Source organism: Mobula birostris, chromosome 4 (assembly GCF_030028105.1).
Source record: "Mobula birostris isolate sMobBir1 chromosome 4, sMobBir1.hap1, whole genome shotgun sequence".
In the NCBI taxonomy this organism is placed as follows: Eukaryota; Metazoa; Chordata; class Chondrichthyes; order Myliobatiformes; family Myliobatidae; genus Mobula; species Mobula birostris.
Window position 1 is genome coordinate 142424080 of NC_092373.1, and position 15058 is coordinate 142439137.

Genomic DNA, 15058 nt, shown 5'->3' on the forward strand with positions numbered 1-15058 from the left:
GTGGCGTAACGTCCTATGCCATACATGAACGTTTGCATATTACTTGCATGTTATTAAACAACAAAGAATGCTTAGTCAAACGGTATATTTACAATATTACTGAAATATTAAGTACACAACAACTTACATATTAAAGGTTATTTTCAGTGGCCAGTTAACCTACTCATCTTTCATCATGGGATATGAGAGGAAAATGTGGAAAAGTCACAGGGGAAAAAAAAATGTGAACACCACACAGGCAGCACCTGTGGTCAGGAGTGAACTAGCGATCAATAGCACCTCTGTGCCGCTAGCCCAAGAGCACTATAATGGATCAGCAATGTACAAGATACCAATACCACGCTGCTAACAGGTGAAAGCAGAGAAGAAGAGGTGAAGGAGAAAGACTTTTACTTTTATTATATTTCACAATTCTCTTTCAGAAGTCACCTTGCATCAGAAACTTTTGAAAAGTGGTCACTGTTATAATGTAGGAAAACTGCTCACAAAGACCTTTATGGGCTAGATGTTTAACATGCTTTACAACTGTTTGTAGTGACAAATATAGGCCAGAAACTCCGATTTTTATTTTCCCCATACTTGGCACATAACCAAACCCAGCCCATCAAGCCTGCAAAGAAATTAGTCTTGTGGGAGAGTAATAGTTTCAAAACCTTTAATTAACATCATGAATTTTTCATCCCACATTATTAACTTTTTGTATATTCTATGTAAATAGGAATAATAATGTGTAAAGAAAGTTAAAGCTCAACTGTTTTTCCAGTTACTGCTGTGGTTAAAGAAAGTAGTTCAGTGACTTAATTCAGTTTGTACTAAAGTGGAAAGCTGTACGTACGTAAAGGTGACTCTGAATTTTCCTTTAACTAAGTTTTCTGTTGAGATTCTTCAGAAAAGAGTAGATGTATTCTTCCTGTTTGCATACAACACCCCATGGGCTTTTTGTTTATTTATGGAAAAATTACAAGTGCAAGCTAAGGCTAAATAAATGCTGTCATCCTGCTGCTGCATGTTGAAAAGAACTAGAAAGAATGGACTGACCTTTGACACTTTTCATCTCCAGTTCCTCTGGGAAAATCCCATGCTTTCAAATACTGTCCCTGCAGCAATAGATTGAGAACTATTTTTCCTATGATTAAGACATTTTTTAAAATGTTAAATACAAATTGGAAGATGGAAATTTGGTTTAGGGAGCCTATCAGGGAAGCCACGAATGCCCATTCAAATCCCCAAATATTCTAATTTCTTTTGCTGAAAACTACTTGCTTTTCTTAGACTTTAGTTTTCCCTCACTGGGATCCAGAAAGCTACTGTATTTTCTCACTTCAGACCTGAGGTAGGGAATTGGTGAGAGAGGTTAATAATTAAACAGAAAGCGTTCACTGATTGTAAAATCGCAAACAACAGGAATTCTGCAGATGCTGGAAATTCAAGCAACACACATCAAAGTTGCTGGTGAACGCAGCAGGCCAGGCAGCATCTCTAGGAAGAGGTACAGTCGACGTTTCAGGCTGAGACCCTTCGTCAGGACTAACTGAAGGAAGAGTGAGTAAGAGATTTGAAAGTTGGAGGGGGAGGGGGAGATCCAAAATGATAGGAGAAGACAGGAGGGGGAGGGATGGAGCCAAGAGCTGGACAGGTGATTGGCAAAGGGGATATGAGAGGATCATGGGACAGGAGGTCCAGGAAGAAAGACGTGGGGGGGGGGGGGGACCCAGAGGATGGACAGAGGGAGAAAAAGGAGAGTGAGAGAAAGAATGTGTGTATAAAAATAAATAACAGATGGGGTACGAGGGGGAGGTGGGGCATTAGCAGGTTAGAGAAGTCCCTCCCCCTCCTGTCTTCTCCTATCATTTTGGATCTCCCCTTCCCCCTCCAACTTTCAAATCTCTTACTCACTCTTCCTTCAGTTAGTCCTGACGAAGGGTCTCAGCCTGAAACGTCAACTGTACCTCTTCCTAGAGATGCTGCCTGGCCTGCTGCATTCACCAGCAACTTTGATGTGTGTTGACTGATTGTAAAATGGTTATTTTTAAGTTCTCTGAGTAGAGTATGTTCTGAAGATCAAGAGAAGTACAAGTTGTATCAAGGATTGTATTGGATCTTTCTTTATTGATCTATTACAAAATAATGTAAAAGTAATAAATGAAGGATTATATGGCAGGAATAGTAACAGGTTGTGTTGCTGGCAAAAGTATTTCAGCACAGGCAAATCCATTATGAACCTAAAGTAAATATAACAAATTACTGTTCTTCCTATATGGCGAAAAGCTAGAAGCAGTGGAGGCCCTGTGAGATAAAGTTCATTAACGATTAATATATCACAGTTAGGTGTAGAAAGTAATGAAAATAAAAGTTAAATGAAATAATTTTCTTTACCTTGGGGTAGAAGTTATGCCATAGCTGTAAAAATCTGGTGATTGTTTTGAGGATGTTCCCAATCCCATTTAATGATAACAACATGAAGTTTTTCCTATTTTATCATAGCAAGAAATCTTTTACCATTATCCAATGTCTGAAGCATCTCAAAAGTTGAAAAATATTCGAGGAATATTTATAACCCTCTGTGATATGCTGGAAAATATAACTGGGGGACATATTATCAGGTGACCAAACATTTTACTTGGTTTATGCAATGTGAGAACTGTAATGTTACTGAGCTACTTTTGATCAAAAATAACAATAATCTTGTTTGATATGTAATAAACAATTTCTTATACAAGTGGTCTTCCAGTTAATCACTTTTGAGTTCAAAGTGCAAATGCGTTGCACTATACAATGTTTTCTATTTTGCGTGAGTCTTTTTATTTTCAACTTAATATTGCTTTGCATTTGTAGTTATTTCAACTGCTTATATTTTAATATCCATAACACTTGACAAGTGCTCATTTTATATGGTGCATAGTGTTGACTTACTAATTTTACCTGGTCCGTCAGAAAGGTTGAAATAGGCTGATTTCAACTTGTGCATTTTATATTTCTTTTAAAGAGTTCATCTTACTGAGCAGATTTTTTCAGCTATATACATTATGTAAAAGATTAGTTGTTTAATGGAGGTAGACCAGTTCAGTGTCCTTAACAGGAAAAAGCAAGTACATGGATGTCAAAACCTGCCTGTAAGGGTAGTGTCACATACCCCGTGATGGGTTAAAGAACCAGCAGAAATAGAAAACACTTTGGAGTCTAGTATTGCTATTAACTAATGATATTTATTAGTAACTACACAATACAGTAATATAAATTTGGATATATTAAAACAGATTAAGAATATATATATGTGTGGAAATGTATGAAAACCAAGCTTCTTCAAGCCTAGGGGTAAATGGATACAGTCTTATGGAAATGAGTAAAGTTCAGTTCATCCACAGAATAGATGATGAGAGAGAGATATTTGTAATCCAGCGTAAATGTCTAGAGAAGGCAATTAAATCGATATTCCACAGATTCCACGACAGCAATACAAAATAACAATAGTAGTAGGTTTTACCTCCGAAGTTGTTCACTCCACACACAAAGTATCACCGACAGTGATCTTCAATGAATATCCTTTCAACACAAATGGTACCACACCTGAATTCAGCTACGGGTCATTCCAAAGTGGTGGCCACAGGATACTCAAACAGAATCCACATATGGATTATCACCAACAGTAGCTCATCACTAAGGGGACCCTCTTCAAGGGAACCAACCCCAAACACACAACGTGATAGCCACTTATGCAGTTCCACAACATATGAAATAACTCCAACAGTGATTTGCCCCAGGGGTGCCTTTCTTCAGTGAACTATTACACCCAAACAAGGGTAGCACACTAGTGATATTCACAAAGGTACTCCCCTCACCAGAGAACCCACTCTTGTGGATTAACTACATGACAGTCACACCTTCGTATTTGAATGGCACTCAAACTCACCCTTCACGGGCTACAGAGGAGAGAGTCCAAACAGTGACCTCTTTGTCACTAGGTTTCTTCTGTTTCAAACCTTCCTCTCCCCTCTTCTCTTCCTTTAAAGTCACCGAGTGTGACCATGAAAAAGGAGACCGTCTTCCGTGGGTGAGTTGTCAACCCAGGCAAGGGTTGGACACACAAATAACTTCCCGATGGTCACACCTTTATCAAACTGTGAGAGCCACTGATCGATTCACCTGACCGATCCTCCAAACACCCACCTTTCTGTGGGCACAACAAAGCTCATCCAGTGTCCAAAACCATGTGTCTATGTGTGTCTACCAGCTGACCTTCTATTTATCTCACTATGCTGAACACCAGCTGTCCATCAAGTAGCTCCTCCCTTCTCTCTCTGCAAGAACATAGAAGCTGGCAGTGTCCTTGCAAAAGTGTAAACACGCTGCAGAGAAACCATAACACCATCTCAAAGTAGTCTTCGCCTCTCTCTCTCTTAATAACAAGGTGCTTGTGTTGTACAACTCTCTCTCTTTTTAAAGGTATAGTCCATAAAAAAATATGACCCCTCGGGTTACATAACACTAAGATAGTAATAGCAAAAAAAGGGATGACAAGAAACATCGATCAATCCTGTCTTATAGCAAGTCAAAAATCTTAATATTATGTATTGTTACCAAAGGCATATACGTTTGTTGAATGAATTAGATGGCCCAATGGCTCATTTTGGTATCTTTAAATTTTTCATGGATATTAACGAAGAAATTTGAGGTATAGAAAACCCTAATAAATGAGATGTTTGCTTAACTTTTATTTCTGTTTAGTCTTTGCTTACTAGTTTATTTTGTTCTACCTCTCTTGGTTAGTACTTCATTGTTGCTGAATGGAAAACTTATTAATATAGGATATTGGAAAGAAGGTAGCAACCTGCTACTCCTTGGACTACCTGCTGAAAGGTAAAAAAAAACACATTGTTATAAATATGGTATAAAAATTCTTTGAATGGAAGTTATTAGGAAACATGCAAATTAACAACCCATTCTCTTTTTTTTTTTGAAGGGTTCCTCTTCCACAGCTAAGAAACATGATCAAGACTCTTGTAAGAACCTTACAGTACATGTACAGCTCTTTAGATAGGCAAGTACTAAAAAATAGTCTTTTACAAACAATAGATTGACCACAAATTCCAAATAAGAGTTTGAATTTTAATTCAGTAAGTAAGGATAGCTTAAGTAGTCTTGATGCAAATGCAGTTTCTTTTTCCATGTGTAAAAGACCTTTAACTGACAGGAGATAGTTTCATCTGTTTTGGTCAGCTTTTTCAAAGCCTTTTCACATTGAGTCCCTCAGATATGGAAAACAAAAACCTGTTCTGGAAGTCTAACTTTTACTAATTATTTGAGTAAAGCTGGAACAAGAAAATCTGGATTAAAGAGAATCAGACAGTATTTAATCTCTTGGTCTATATTGTGCAATGAGTGTTATTATTTTTTTTGCTATTGTTGAGCACACCAGTATATATCTATATTCATACTTGGCAGGGGGAGGAAGAAATGGCTAAATTTCAAAATTTTGTACTGCAGTGGATACAAATATCAGTCTTGGCTTGGTAACAGGAGTTGAAATTCCATCCCAAAAACCCATAATCCACACAGCACTGAGAGGGTATTAGATCATAAATATTTGTCTGCCTTGATGGTTTTTTAAAAAATCTTATGAAATAATTTGATGTTTAATCCAACAATTATCCCTCAACTAGATCCACTAATTCAAATTACTGGTTCTGCTAACATGCTATAGGGACCTTTTCTATTCAATCTACAAGTCAACAGGGGCTCTGGATAGGTTTGTCCAATTAAGACCATAAGATATAGGAGCAGAATTAGGCCATTTGGCCCATCGACTGTGCGCTGCCATTTCATAATGGCTGGTCATTTTTCCTCTCGGCCCCAATCTCCAGCCGCCTTCTCTCTCCCCCCCCCCCCCCCCATATCTCTTAATGCCTTGACCAATCGAGAATCTATCAACCTCTGCATAGGTATTAGGCCTCCACAGCTGCCGGTGGCAATACATTCCACAAATTCACCAACTCTCTGATTAAAGAAATTCCTCTTTATCTCTGTTCTAAAAGGACGCCCCTTTATTCTGAGGCTGTGTCCTGTGATCTTAGACACTCCCACCATAGGAAACATCCTCCACATATCCACTCTATCAGGGCCTTTCACTATTCGATAGGTTTCAATTAGGTCAACCTTCATTCTTCGGAATTCCAGTGAATTCAGGCCCAGAGCCATCAAACACTCTTCATATGACAATCCATTTAATCCTGAAATCATTTTCATGAACCTCCTTTGAACCCTTTCCATTTTCATCACATCCTTTCCAAGATAAGGGGCCCAAAATTACTCAGAATACTCCAAGTGGGGCTTCACTAGTGCTTTATAAAGTATCAACATTACATCCATGCTTTTATATTCTAGTCCTCTTAAAATGAATACTAACATCGTATTTGCCTTCTTCTCCACAGACTCAACCTGCAAATTAGCCTTTAGAGAATCCTGCATAAGGACTCCTAAACCCCTTTGTGCCTCAATTTTTTGTATTTTCTCTCCAATTAGAAAATAGTCAACCCTTTCATTTCTTCTACCAAAGTGCACTTTTACCATACACTTTCTGACACGGTATTCCATCTGCCACTTCTTTGCCCTTTCTCCAAATCTGTTCATGTCCTTCTGTACCTCTCTACTTCCTCAAAACTACCTGCCCCTCCACCTATCTTTGTATCGTCTGTAAACTGCAACAAAGCTATCAATTCCATCATCAAAATCATTGACATGTAATGTAAAAAGAATCAGTCCCAACACAGACCCCCTGTGGAGCATCTCCAGTGTAATGTTGAATCAGGTTCGCGAAACCAGCAAGTGAGACAGGAAATGCACTCTCTGTGAATAATATATATTAATCATTTATTTACAAACACTAAAAATTCAACCAAACTTTCATGTTTCCCAAGTTACAGACAAGTTACAAAGCAGGATACTATTCATACGTACATTCAACAAATATACCAAGTTAAAAGTGCATGCAGAACATACCTTCCCAATCGTCATGTGCATTCTTGCCTTAAAGGAAGAAGAGAGCAAGCCACATTCATGTGCTACTTTATATACCCAGGTTATTTGAAAATGGACACCAGGCAGTTATCCAATGGGAAAAGCAGCTGCAATTTCTAAACTAACCGATCACAATGGAAGTGACTTTCGACAGAATAAGCCCCCCCCACCCCAGGACACTCCACCCTTTGAGAGTTGTGAACGTGATTATCCAACGTGATTATCAGATGGGTATGACTCTCATGAACTCTTAACTAAATTAAACTAACTAAACTCTTAACTAAATTAAATATAAAACACAAGAGTACAATATCTGTAAAGCCAATAGTCACCTTTCAGTATACTACAGTAGTCTACCTGTCTCCCTTTGCCTCTCAGATGTGATCAACCAAGTGAGTGATGTTACCTGATGCATCAGGAATGTAGGTGCAGTATTCGTGACCAGTAATAGCACAAGTACCACCTTCCTTTGTGAGCAGGTAATCCAAGGCCATTGCCATTGAAATCAGTTCCTGGGTCAGTCTGTCCATGCCATGCTAGGAAAGGCTAGCATTCAAAACATTCTTCCCTTGTAACAGCTCTCTTACCAACCAGCATTGGCAAGGTGTTCATCCAGGGCATTGCAGTGGCATACATATAGCACCACATATCAAGCACACCGCCCTGTTGAAATAATGGGTAGGCCTAGGAACTGCATATCCAGTAAGTGCCGTTCAGCTTCCAACAAGTGCCCAGCTTCACAATACCATCTGGCGTAGACACAGATGTCCCAGGATGCTGCTGTGATCACAGTTGCCATCCATCTTGCACCTTATACCTGTACTCAATAGACCACCTACACCAACATTCTGTCAGGTGGGGAAATCACTTTAAGAATCAGGACATTCCATTTAAACAAATGGTATGTAGGGAAATACCAGCCCGCAAAACATTCACTCCACCGGGGCTATTAAGGCTCAAGTCCCTTAAGTCTATTATCATATTCTGGGTCAAGATTGGCTGAAATGGACTTCTCTCTCCCAGCTCCCCCAAAACAACTAATTTCCCCCAGCAGTCTTTTCCCTGTTATCAAAGGGATTGGTATCAGTGGTGTCCCTTCTGTGATGTAGTAAGGAGCCTTCATACAAATCCAGCAATCTGACCTATTGGTCTAGTGTGCAAATTCAAACGACATCCCCAGGAATGTATCACAGGATCTCCCACCACAAATCAGTATCCATCACTTTGCCATTCTGTAATGCAGGGAGGTACAAATGCACTTGCTCCTGATTAGTCACTGGGTATTTAGAAAACATAAAGAACAACTAGAATTGCTCCCCAAATGCTCAGTTCCCTCTGTAATGTGGGCATCTCGTATCTAGAATAAGGATGTCCAAATTTTTATCAAATTTCATATATATTATATATAGGCATCCGTTAGCCTCGTGAGACCATGGATTTGCGCCTTGGAAGGTTTCCAGGGTGCAGGCCTGGGCAAGATTATATGGAAGCCCAGCAGTTGCCCATGCTGCAAGTCTCTCCTCTCCACGCCACCGATGTTGTCCAAAGGAAGGGCATTAGGACCCATACAGCTTGGCACCGGTGTTGTCGCAGAGCAATGTGTCGTTAAGTGCCTTGCGCAAGGACACAACACGCTGCCTCAGCCAAGGCTCAAACTAGCGACTTTCAGATCACTAGAGAACGCCTTAACCACTTAGCCACAGACCAACACAAATTTAGCCAGTATGAAAAATGAGTCATCCCTAAAACCAATTATATAGGGAAACAAATAACAGATTTCAGATACAGTAAACATGTAACAGATTAAGAAAACCAGAAACAAAGTAACTGACTAAATAAACTAAACAAAGTAACAGATTAGAATACAAAACACAAATCACAAATTCCAGGCTGTACTCCTCTAAAACTTCCAATGGAATTGCAAAAACTTAAGACAGTTAATTTCTCACAGAGAAACAACACTTATCAGAGAACAACAGAAGGAAAAAGCAACTTGGTGGAGCCCAGCACATTCACAGTGTCCCTTAGAGGCAAAGTCCACACACACACAAAAGCACACTGACGTGTGGCCACACCGCACATTACACACATCGAAATCATTCACACTCTTTACATGGAAGAGGGATGCAGATTGAATGACCCCCCCCCAACCCCAAACCCCCCCACAACATTGAGGTGCAAGTGTGCTAACCAGCCCCTAGTTCTCACTGCTGGTGAATGTTAGCCCATATCATTTGTTGTTGCCACGAGCAGCTGTGGAGGCCAAGTCATTGGGTGTATTTAAGGCAGAGATGGATAGGTTCTTGATTAGCCAGGGCATCAAAGGGTATGGGGTGAAGGCAGGGGAGTGGCGATGACTGGAAGAATTGGATCAGCCCATGATTGAATGGCGGAGCAGACTTAATGGGAAATGGCCTACTTCTCCTATATCTTATAGTCTTAAAGCTACAAAAGTTTATTCGCACAAGAATACAAACAATACAAACATCAAGTACTTACAAGACAGTGAACAAATTCAAATTAAAATACTATTTTTATTGTCTATGAAACAGTCAATTCATGGTCATGCATTTTGGTAGTAGAAATAATTGTGCGGACTATTTTCTAAATGGGGAGAAAATCGAGGAATCTGAGATGCAGAGGGACTTGAGAGGTTCATAAGGATGATTCCAGAAATGAAAAGGTTATCATAAGGTTATGTGTGGCACTTTGTCAGTGGCCTTTCTGAAAATCCAAGTACATAACATCAACCAATTTTCCTTTGTCTATCCAACCTGTTATTTCTTCAGAGAATTCTAACAGATTAGTCAGGCAAGATTTTCCCTTGAGGACGCAATCCTGACTATGGCCTATTTTATCATGTGCCTCCAAGTACCCCGAAACCACATCCTTAGCAATTCACTCAAACATCTTCCCAACCACTGAGGTCAGACTAACTGACCTATAATTTCCTTTCTCCTACCTCTCTCCCTTCTTGGATTTTTGAGTCTTCTGGAACCATTCCAAAATCTAGTAATTCTTAAAAGATCATTACTAACACCTCCACAATCTCTTCAGCCACCTCTTTCTGAACTCTGGGAACATCTGGTCCAGGTAAATTATCTACATTCAGACCTTTATGTTTCCCAAGAACCATCTCCCCATCAGCGATAACTTCACACACTTCATGACCCCTGACACCTGGAACTTCCACCATACTGCTAGTGTCTCCACTGTGAAGACTGATGCAAACTATTTATTCAATTCGTCTGTCATTTCCTTGTCCCCCATTACTGCCTCTCCAGCATAGTTTTCCAGTGGTCCAATATCCACTCTTCCATCTGAAGAAATTGTTGGTGTCTTATATATATAGAAATTAAGACAGGGAAAGGATAGTACCAGTCAAGAGGAAGTCAATTTGTCATAAAGGAGGAGGATTTAGGAAGCAAAATCAGACAGGGCTCTTGAGAGTTATGAGGTAGCCAGGAATAAGCTTAAGAAGGGACTTAGGAGCTCTAGATGGGGACATGTCAAGGCCTTGGTGAATAGAATTAAACAAAACCCCAAGGCATTCCACATATACATAAAGAGCAGTAGGATGACCACAGTGAGAGTAGAACCACTCAAGGTTAAAAGGGGAAACATGTGCCTATACTGGGAGGAGGTAGGGGTTGTCCATAATGGATACCTTGCTTCAGTGTCCACCAGTGAGAGGAACCTTGATTCATGTGAGGTCAGTATAGGACAAACTTATGTGCTGGAGTATATTGAGGTTAAGAAAGGCAATGTTGGAGCTTTTGAAAAACATTAGGATAGGTAAGTCCCCAGGCAAAGTAGGATATACCCTAGATTTCTACAGGAGGTGAGGGAAGAGATTGCTGGGGCACCGATGATCTTTGCATCCTAACTGGCCACAAGAGCAGCACCAGAGAATTGGAGGATGGCAAATGTTGTTCAAGAAAGGCAAGGGGAATAATCCTGAGAATTCTGTACCTATAAAAAGTATTCCCCCCGTCCCCGAAGTTTTCATGTTTTATTTTTTTACAATATTGAATCACAGTGGACTCAATTTGGCTTTTTTTAACACTGATCAACAGAAAAGACTCTTTCATGTCAAAGTGCAAACAAATTACTACAAATTGTTCTAAATTTATTACAATTATTAAACACAAAATGATTGCATAATTACTCACCCCTTCAAGTGAGTATTTAGTAGATGTAACTTTGACTGCAATTACAGCCTTGAGCCTGTGTCGATAGGTCTCTGTCAGCTTTGCACATCTGGACACTTGCAATTTTTCCCCATTCTTATTTACAAACCTGCTAAAGTTCTGTCAGATTGCATGGGGATCGTGAAGTGAACAGCTCTTTTCAAGTCCAGTGACAAATTCTCATTTGGATTGAGGTCTGGACTCTGACTTGGCCACTCTAGGACATTAACTGTTGTTTTTAAGCCATTCCTGTGTAGCTTTGGCTTTATGCTTGGGGTCATTGTCTTGCTGGAAAACAAATCTACCAGGTCACAGTTCTCTTGCAGACTGCATCAGGTTTCCTTCAGGATTTCCCTGTATTTTGCTGCATTCATTTTACCTTCTACCTTTACAAGCCTTCCAGGGCCTGCTACAGTGAAACATCCCCACAGCATGATTCAGCCACCACCAATCTTCACAGTAGGGATGGTGTGTTTTTGATAATGTACGGTGTTTGGTATACACCACATAGCATTTAGTCTGATGGCCAAGAAGCTTAATTTCGGTTTCATCAGACCATAGAACCTTCTTACAGCTGATTTCACAGTCTCTCACATGCCTTCTGGCAAATTCTAGCCAAGATTTTGTGTGAGTTTTTTTTTCCAACAGAGGCCTTCTCTTTGCCACTCTTTCATAAAGCCACGACTGGTGGAGCGCCCAGGCAACAGTTGTTGTATGCACACTCTCCAATCTCAGCCACTGAAGCTTGTAAGTCTTCTAGAGTTGTCATGAGTTTCTTGATAGCCTCCCTCACTCATCCCCGTCTTGCATGGTCACTCTTTTTTGAGGAAGGCCTACACTAGGCAGATTTACATCTGTGCCATATTCTTTCCATGTCTTGATGATTGAGTTAACTGTACCCCAAGGGATATTCAGTGACTTGGAAATTTTCTTGTATCCATCTCCTGACTTGTGCTTTTCAATAACCTTTTCACAGAGTTGTTTGAACTATTCTTTTGTCTTTATGGTGTAATTTTTGCTAGGAGACTGACTCACCAACAGTTGGACCTTCCAGATACAGGTGTAATTTTACTACAATCAATTGTAACACCTTGACTACACGCAGGTGATCTCCAATTAAACTAATGTAACTTCTAAAACCAATTGGCTGCACCAGTGATAAATTGGTGTGTCATATTAAAGGGGGTGAACACTTATGCAATCAATTATTTTGTGTTTTATATTTGTAATTCATTTAGATCACTTTGTAGAGATCTGTTTTCACTTTGCCATGCAGGAGTCTTTTTTTGTTGATCGGTGTCAAAAAAAAGCCAAGTTGAATCCACTATGATTCAATGTTGTAAAACAATAAAACATGAAAACTTCTGGGGGGGGGGGTTGAATACTTTGTATAGGCAATGTCTCGTCCTGAGAATTATAGGGCCAGTGGGCAACCTAATAAAGAGGATTTGTAGGGAAGGATTTATGAGCTTTTGGAGAAACATAATCCTATTAGGGATAGCTAGCATAGCTTTCTGAGGGCAGATTGTTCTTTAAAACCAGACTCAGTTTTTGAGGAAGTGACAAAAACAAATTGATGAAGGTAGATTGGTGGATGCAGTATATGGAATTATTAAGCTGTTTGATGAAGTTCCCAGAAAGTCTCACCAGAAATTCCTAAGGTACGAGATCCATGGGAGATTGAAAACTTAGCTGAGTGGTGCCGCAATAATAAGATTAGGGATCTGATCATTGACCTCAGGAGGAGGAAACCAGAGATTGTTGAGCCAGTCCCAATCAGGGGATCAAAGGTGGGGAGGGTCATCATCTATAAATTCCTTGGGGTTATTATTCCAGAAGACCTGTCCTGGGCTCAGCACATAAGTGCAATTATGAAGAAAGTACGATAGCACCTCTACCTCCTTAGAAGTTTGTGAAGATTCAGCATGACATCTAAAACTTTGACAAACTTCTATAGATGTGTGGTGGAGAGTATATTGACTGGTTTCATCATAGCTGGTATGGAAATACCAATACCCTTGAACGGCTAATCCTACGAAAAAGTAGTGGATACGACCCAGTCCATCATAGGTAAAGCCCTTCCTTCCATTGAGCACATCTACATGAAGCCCTGTTTCAGGAAAGCAACAACCATCATCAGGGATCCCCACCACCCAGATCATGCTCTCATCTCACTGCTGCCACAGGAAGAAGATGCAGGAGCCTCAGGACTCACACTACCAGGTTCAGGAACAGTTATTACTCCTCGGCCTTCAGGTTCTTGAACCAGTGGCGATAACTTTATTCAACTTTGCTTGCAACTGAACTGTTCCCACAACCTATGGACTCAATTGCAAGGACTCTTCATCTCATGTTCTCAATATTTATTTCTTTTTAATTTATTATCATTATTTTTTTCTTTTTTGTATTTGCACAGTTTGTTGTTTTTTGCACATTGGTTGTTTGTTCTCCCTGTTGGGTGTGATCTTTCATTGACTTTATTATAACTCTTGGGTTTACTGAGTATGCCCACAAGAAAATGAATTTCAGAGCTGTATATGGTGACATATATGTACTTTGATAATAAATTTACTTTGAACTTGTCTGTGCAGATTCACTTTGGCTTGCCCACAAAAAGCAAAGGGTGTTTGTAGGTGGAGCGTATTCTGCCTGTAGGTCTGTGGCTAATGGTGTTCTCCAAGAATCTGTTCTGGAACCCATGCTCTTTGTAATTTTTATAAATGACTTGGTTGAGGGAAGTGGAAGGGTGGGTTAGTAGGTTTGCAGATGACACAAAGGTTGGTGGTGCTATGGGTAGTGTAGAAGGTTGTCATAGGTTACATTGGGATATAAACAGAATATAGACCTGGGCTGAGAAGGCACAGATGGAGTTCAGCCTGGAAAGTGGGAAATGATACACTTTGGATGATTGAAATTGAAGTCGGAGTACAAGGTCAATGGCAGGATTCTTAGCTGTATGGCGGAACAGAGTCCACAGATTCCCCCAAAGTTCTCATGCAAGTTGATAAGATGGTTAAGAATGCACATAGTGCATTGGCCTTCCCTAGTTGAGAGATTGAGTTTAAGTGGCATGAGGTAATGTTGCAGCTCTATAAAACTAGTAAGACCACACTTGGAGTACTGTGTTCAGTTCTGGTCAAGTCGTTATAGGAAGGATGTGGAAGTTTTAGACAGGATGTAGAAGAGATTTAGCACAGTACTGTCTGGATTAGAGACCATGTCTTGTGAGGAAAGGTTGACGAGTTAGGGCTTTTCTCTTTGGAGTGAAGGAAGATCAGAGGTGACGTAATAGAGGTGCATAAGATTGTGAGAGGCATTATTAAGATAGCCAGCATTGTTTTCTCAAGGCGACAATGGCCGAGACCAAAGATTATCTATTTAAGGTGAGTGGAAGAAAGTTTAGGGGAGATGTTAGAGGTAGTTTTTGTTTACAAAGGGAGTGGTAGGTACCTGGAATGTACTGTCAGTGATAGTGGTAGAGGCTGACACAACAGGAATATATAAGAGACTCTTAGACACATGAATGTAAGAAGGATGGAGGGGAGGACTAGATTGACTGTGGAGTAGTCTTATATAAGTTAACACAACATCATGGGCTGTAGGGCCCATACTGTGCTGTACTGTTTTATGCTCCACATTCTAATCATACTTCAAAAGGTTTCTAATTACTGCAAAGCATTTTAGATTATCCTAGGATTGTAAGGGGCACTGTATAAATGCAATTTTATTATTTCTTTAGTATACAGATGCTTAGTGAAAATTATGATCACCCAAAGCAAAGCTTCAGAATTCCCAGTTGTTTCAGGAAGTGAACGTTTCTGAAAATGTAGCAAAGGCTTGCATTTTAATCATCT

The 15058-nt window shown here is 39.9% G+C and overlaps 1 protein-coding gene across 5 annotated transcripts in view; it reads left to right on the forward strand.

Moving 5' to 3' along the window:
* The window catches only part of intu (inturned planar cell polarity protein), a 93915-nt gene that overhangs the window by 56915 nt on the left and 21942 nt on the right, over positions 1-15058 (forward strand). For all 5 annotated transcript variants that reach the window (XM_072256141.1, XM_072256144.1, XM_072256142.1 and 2 more), the window contains 3 exons: positions 2485-2603; positions 4768-4857; positions 4961-5038. In XM_072256141.1, coding sequence (XP_072112242.1) covers positions 2485-2603; positions 4768-4857; positions 4961-5038 — 287 coding nt within the window. The remainder of the gene's footprint in view (positions 1-2484; positions 2604-4767; positions 4858-4960; positions 5039-15058) is intronic.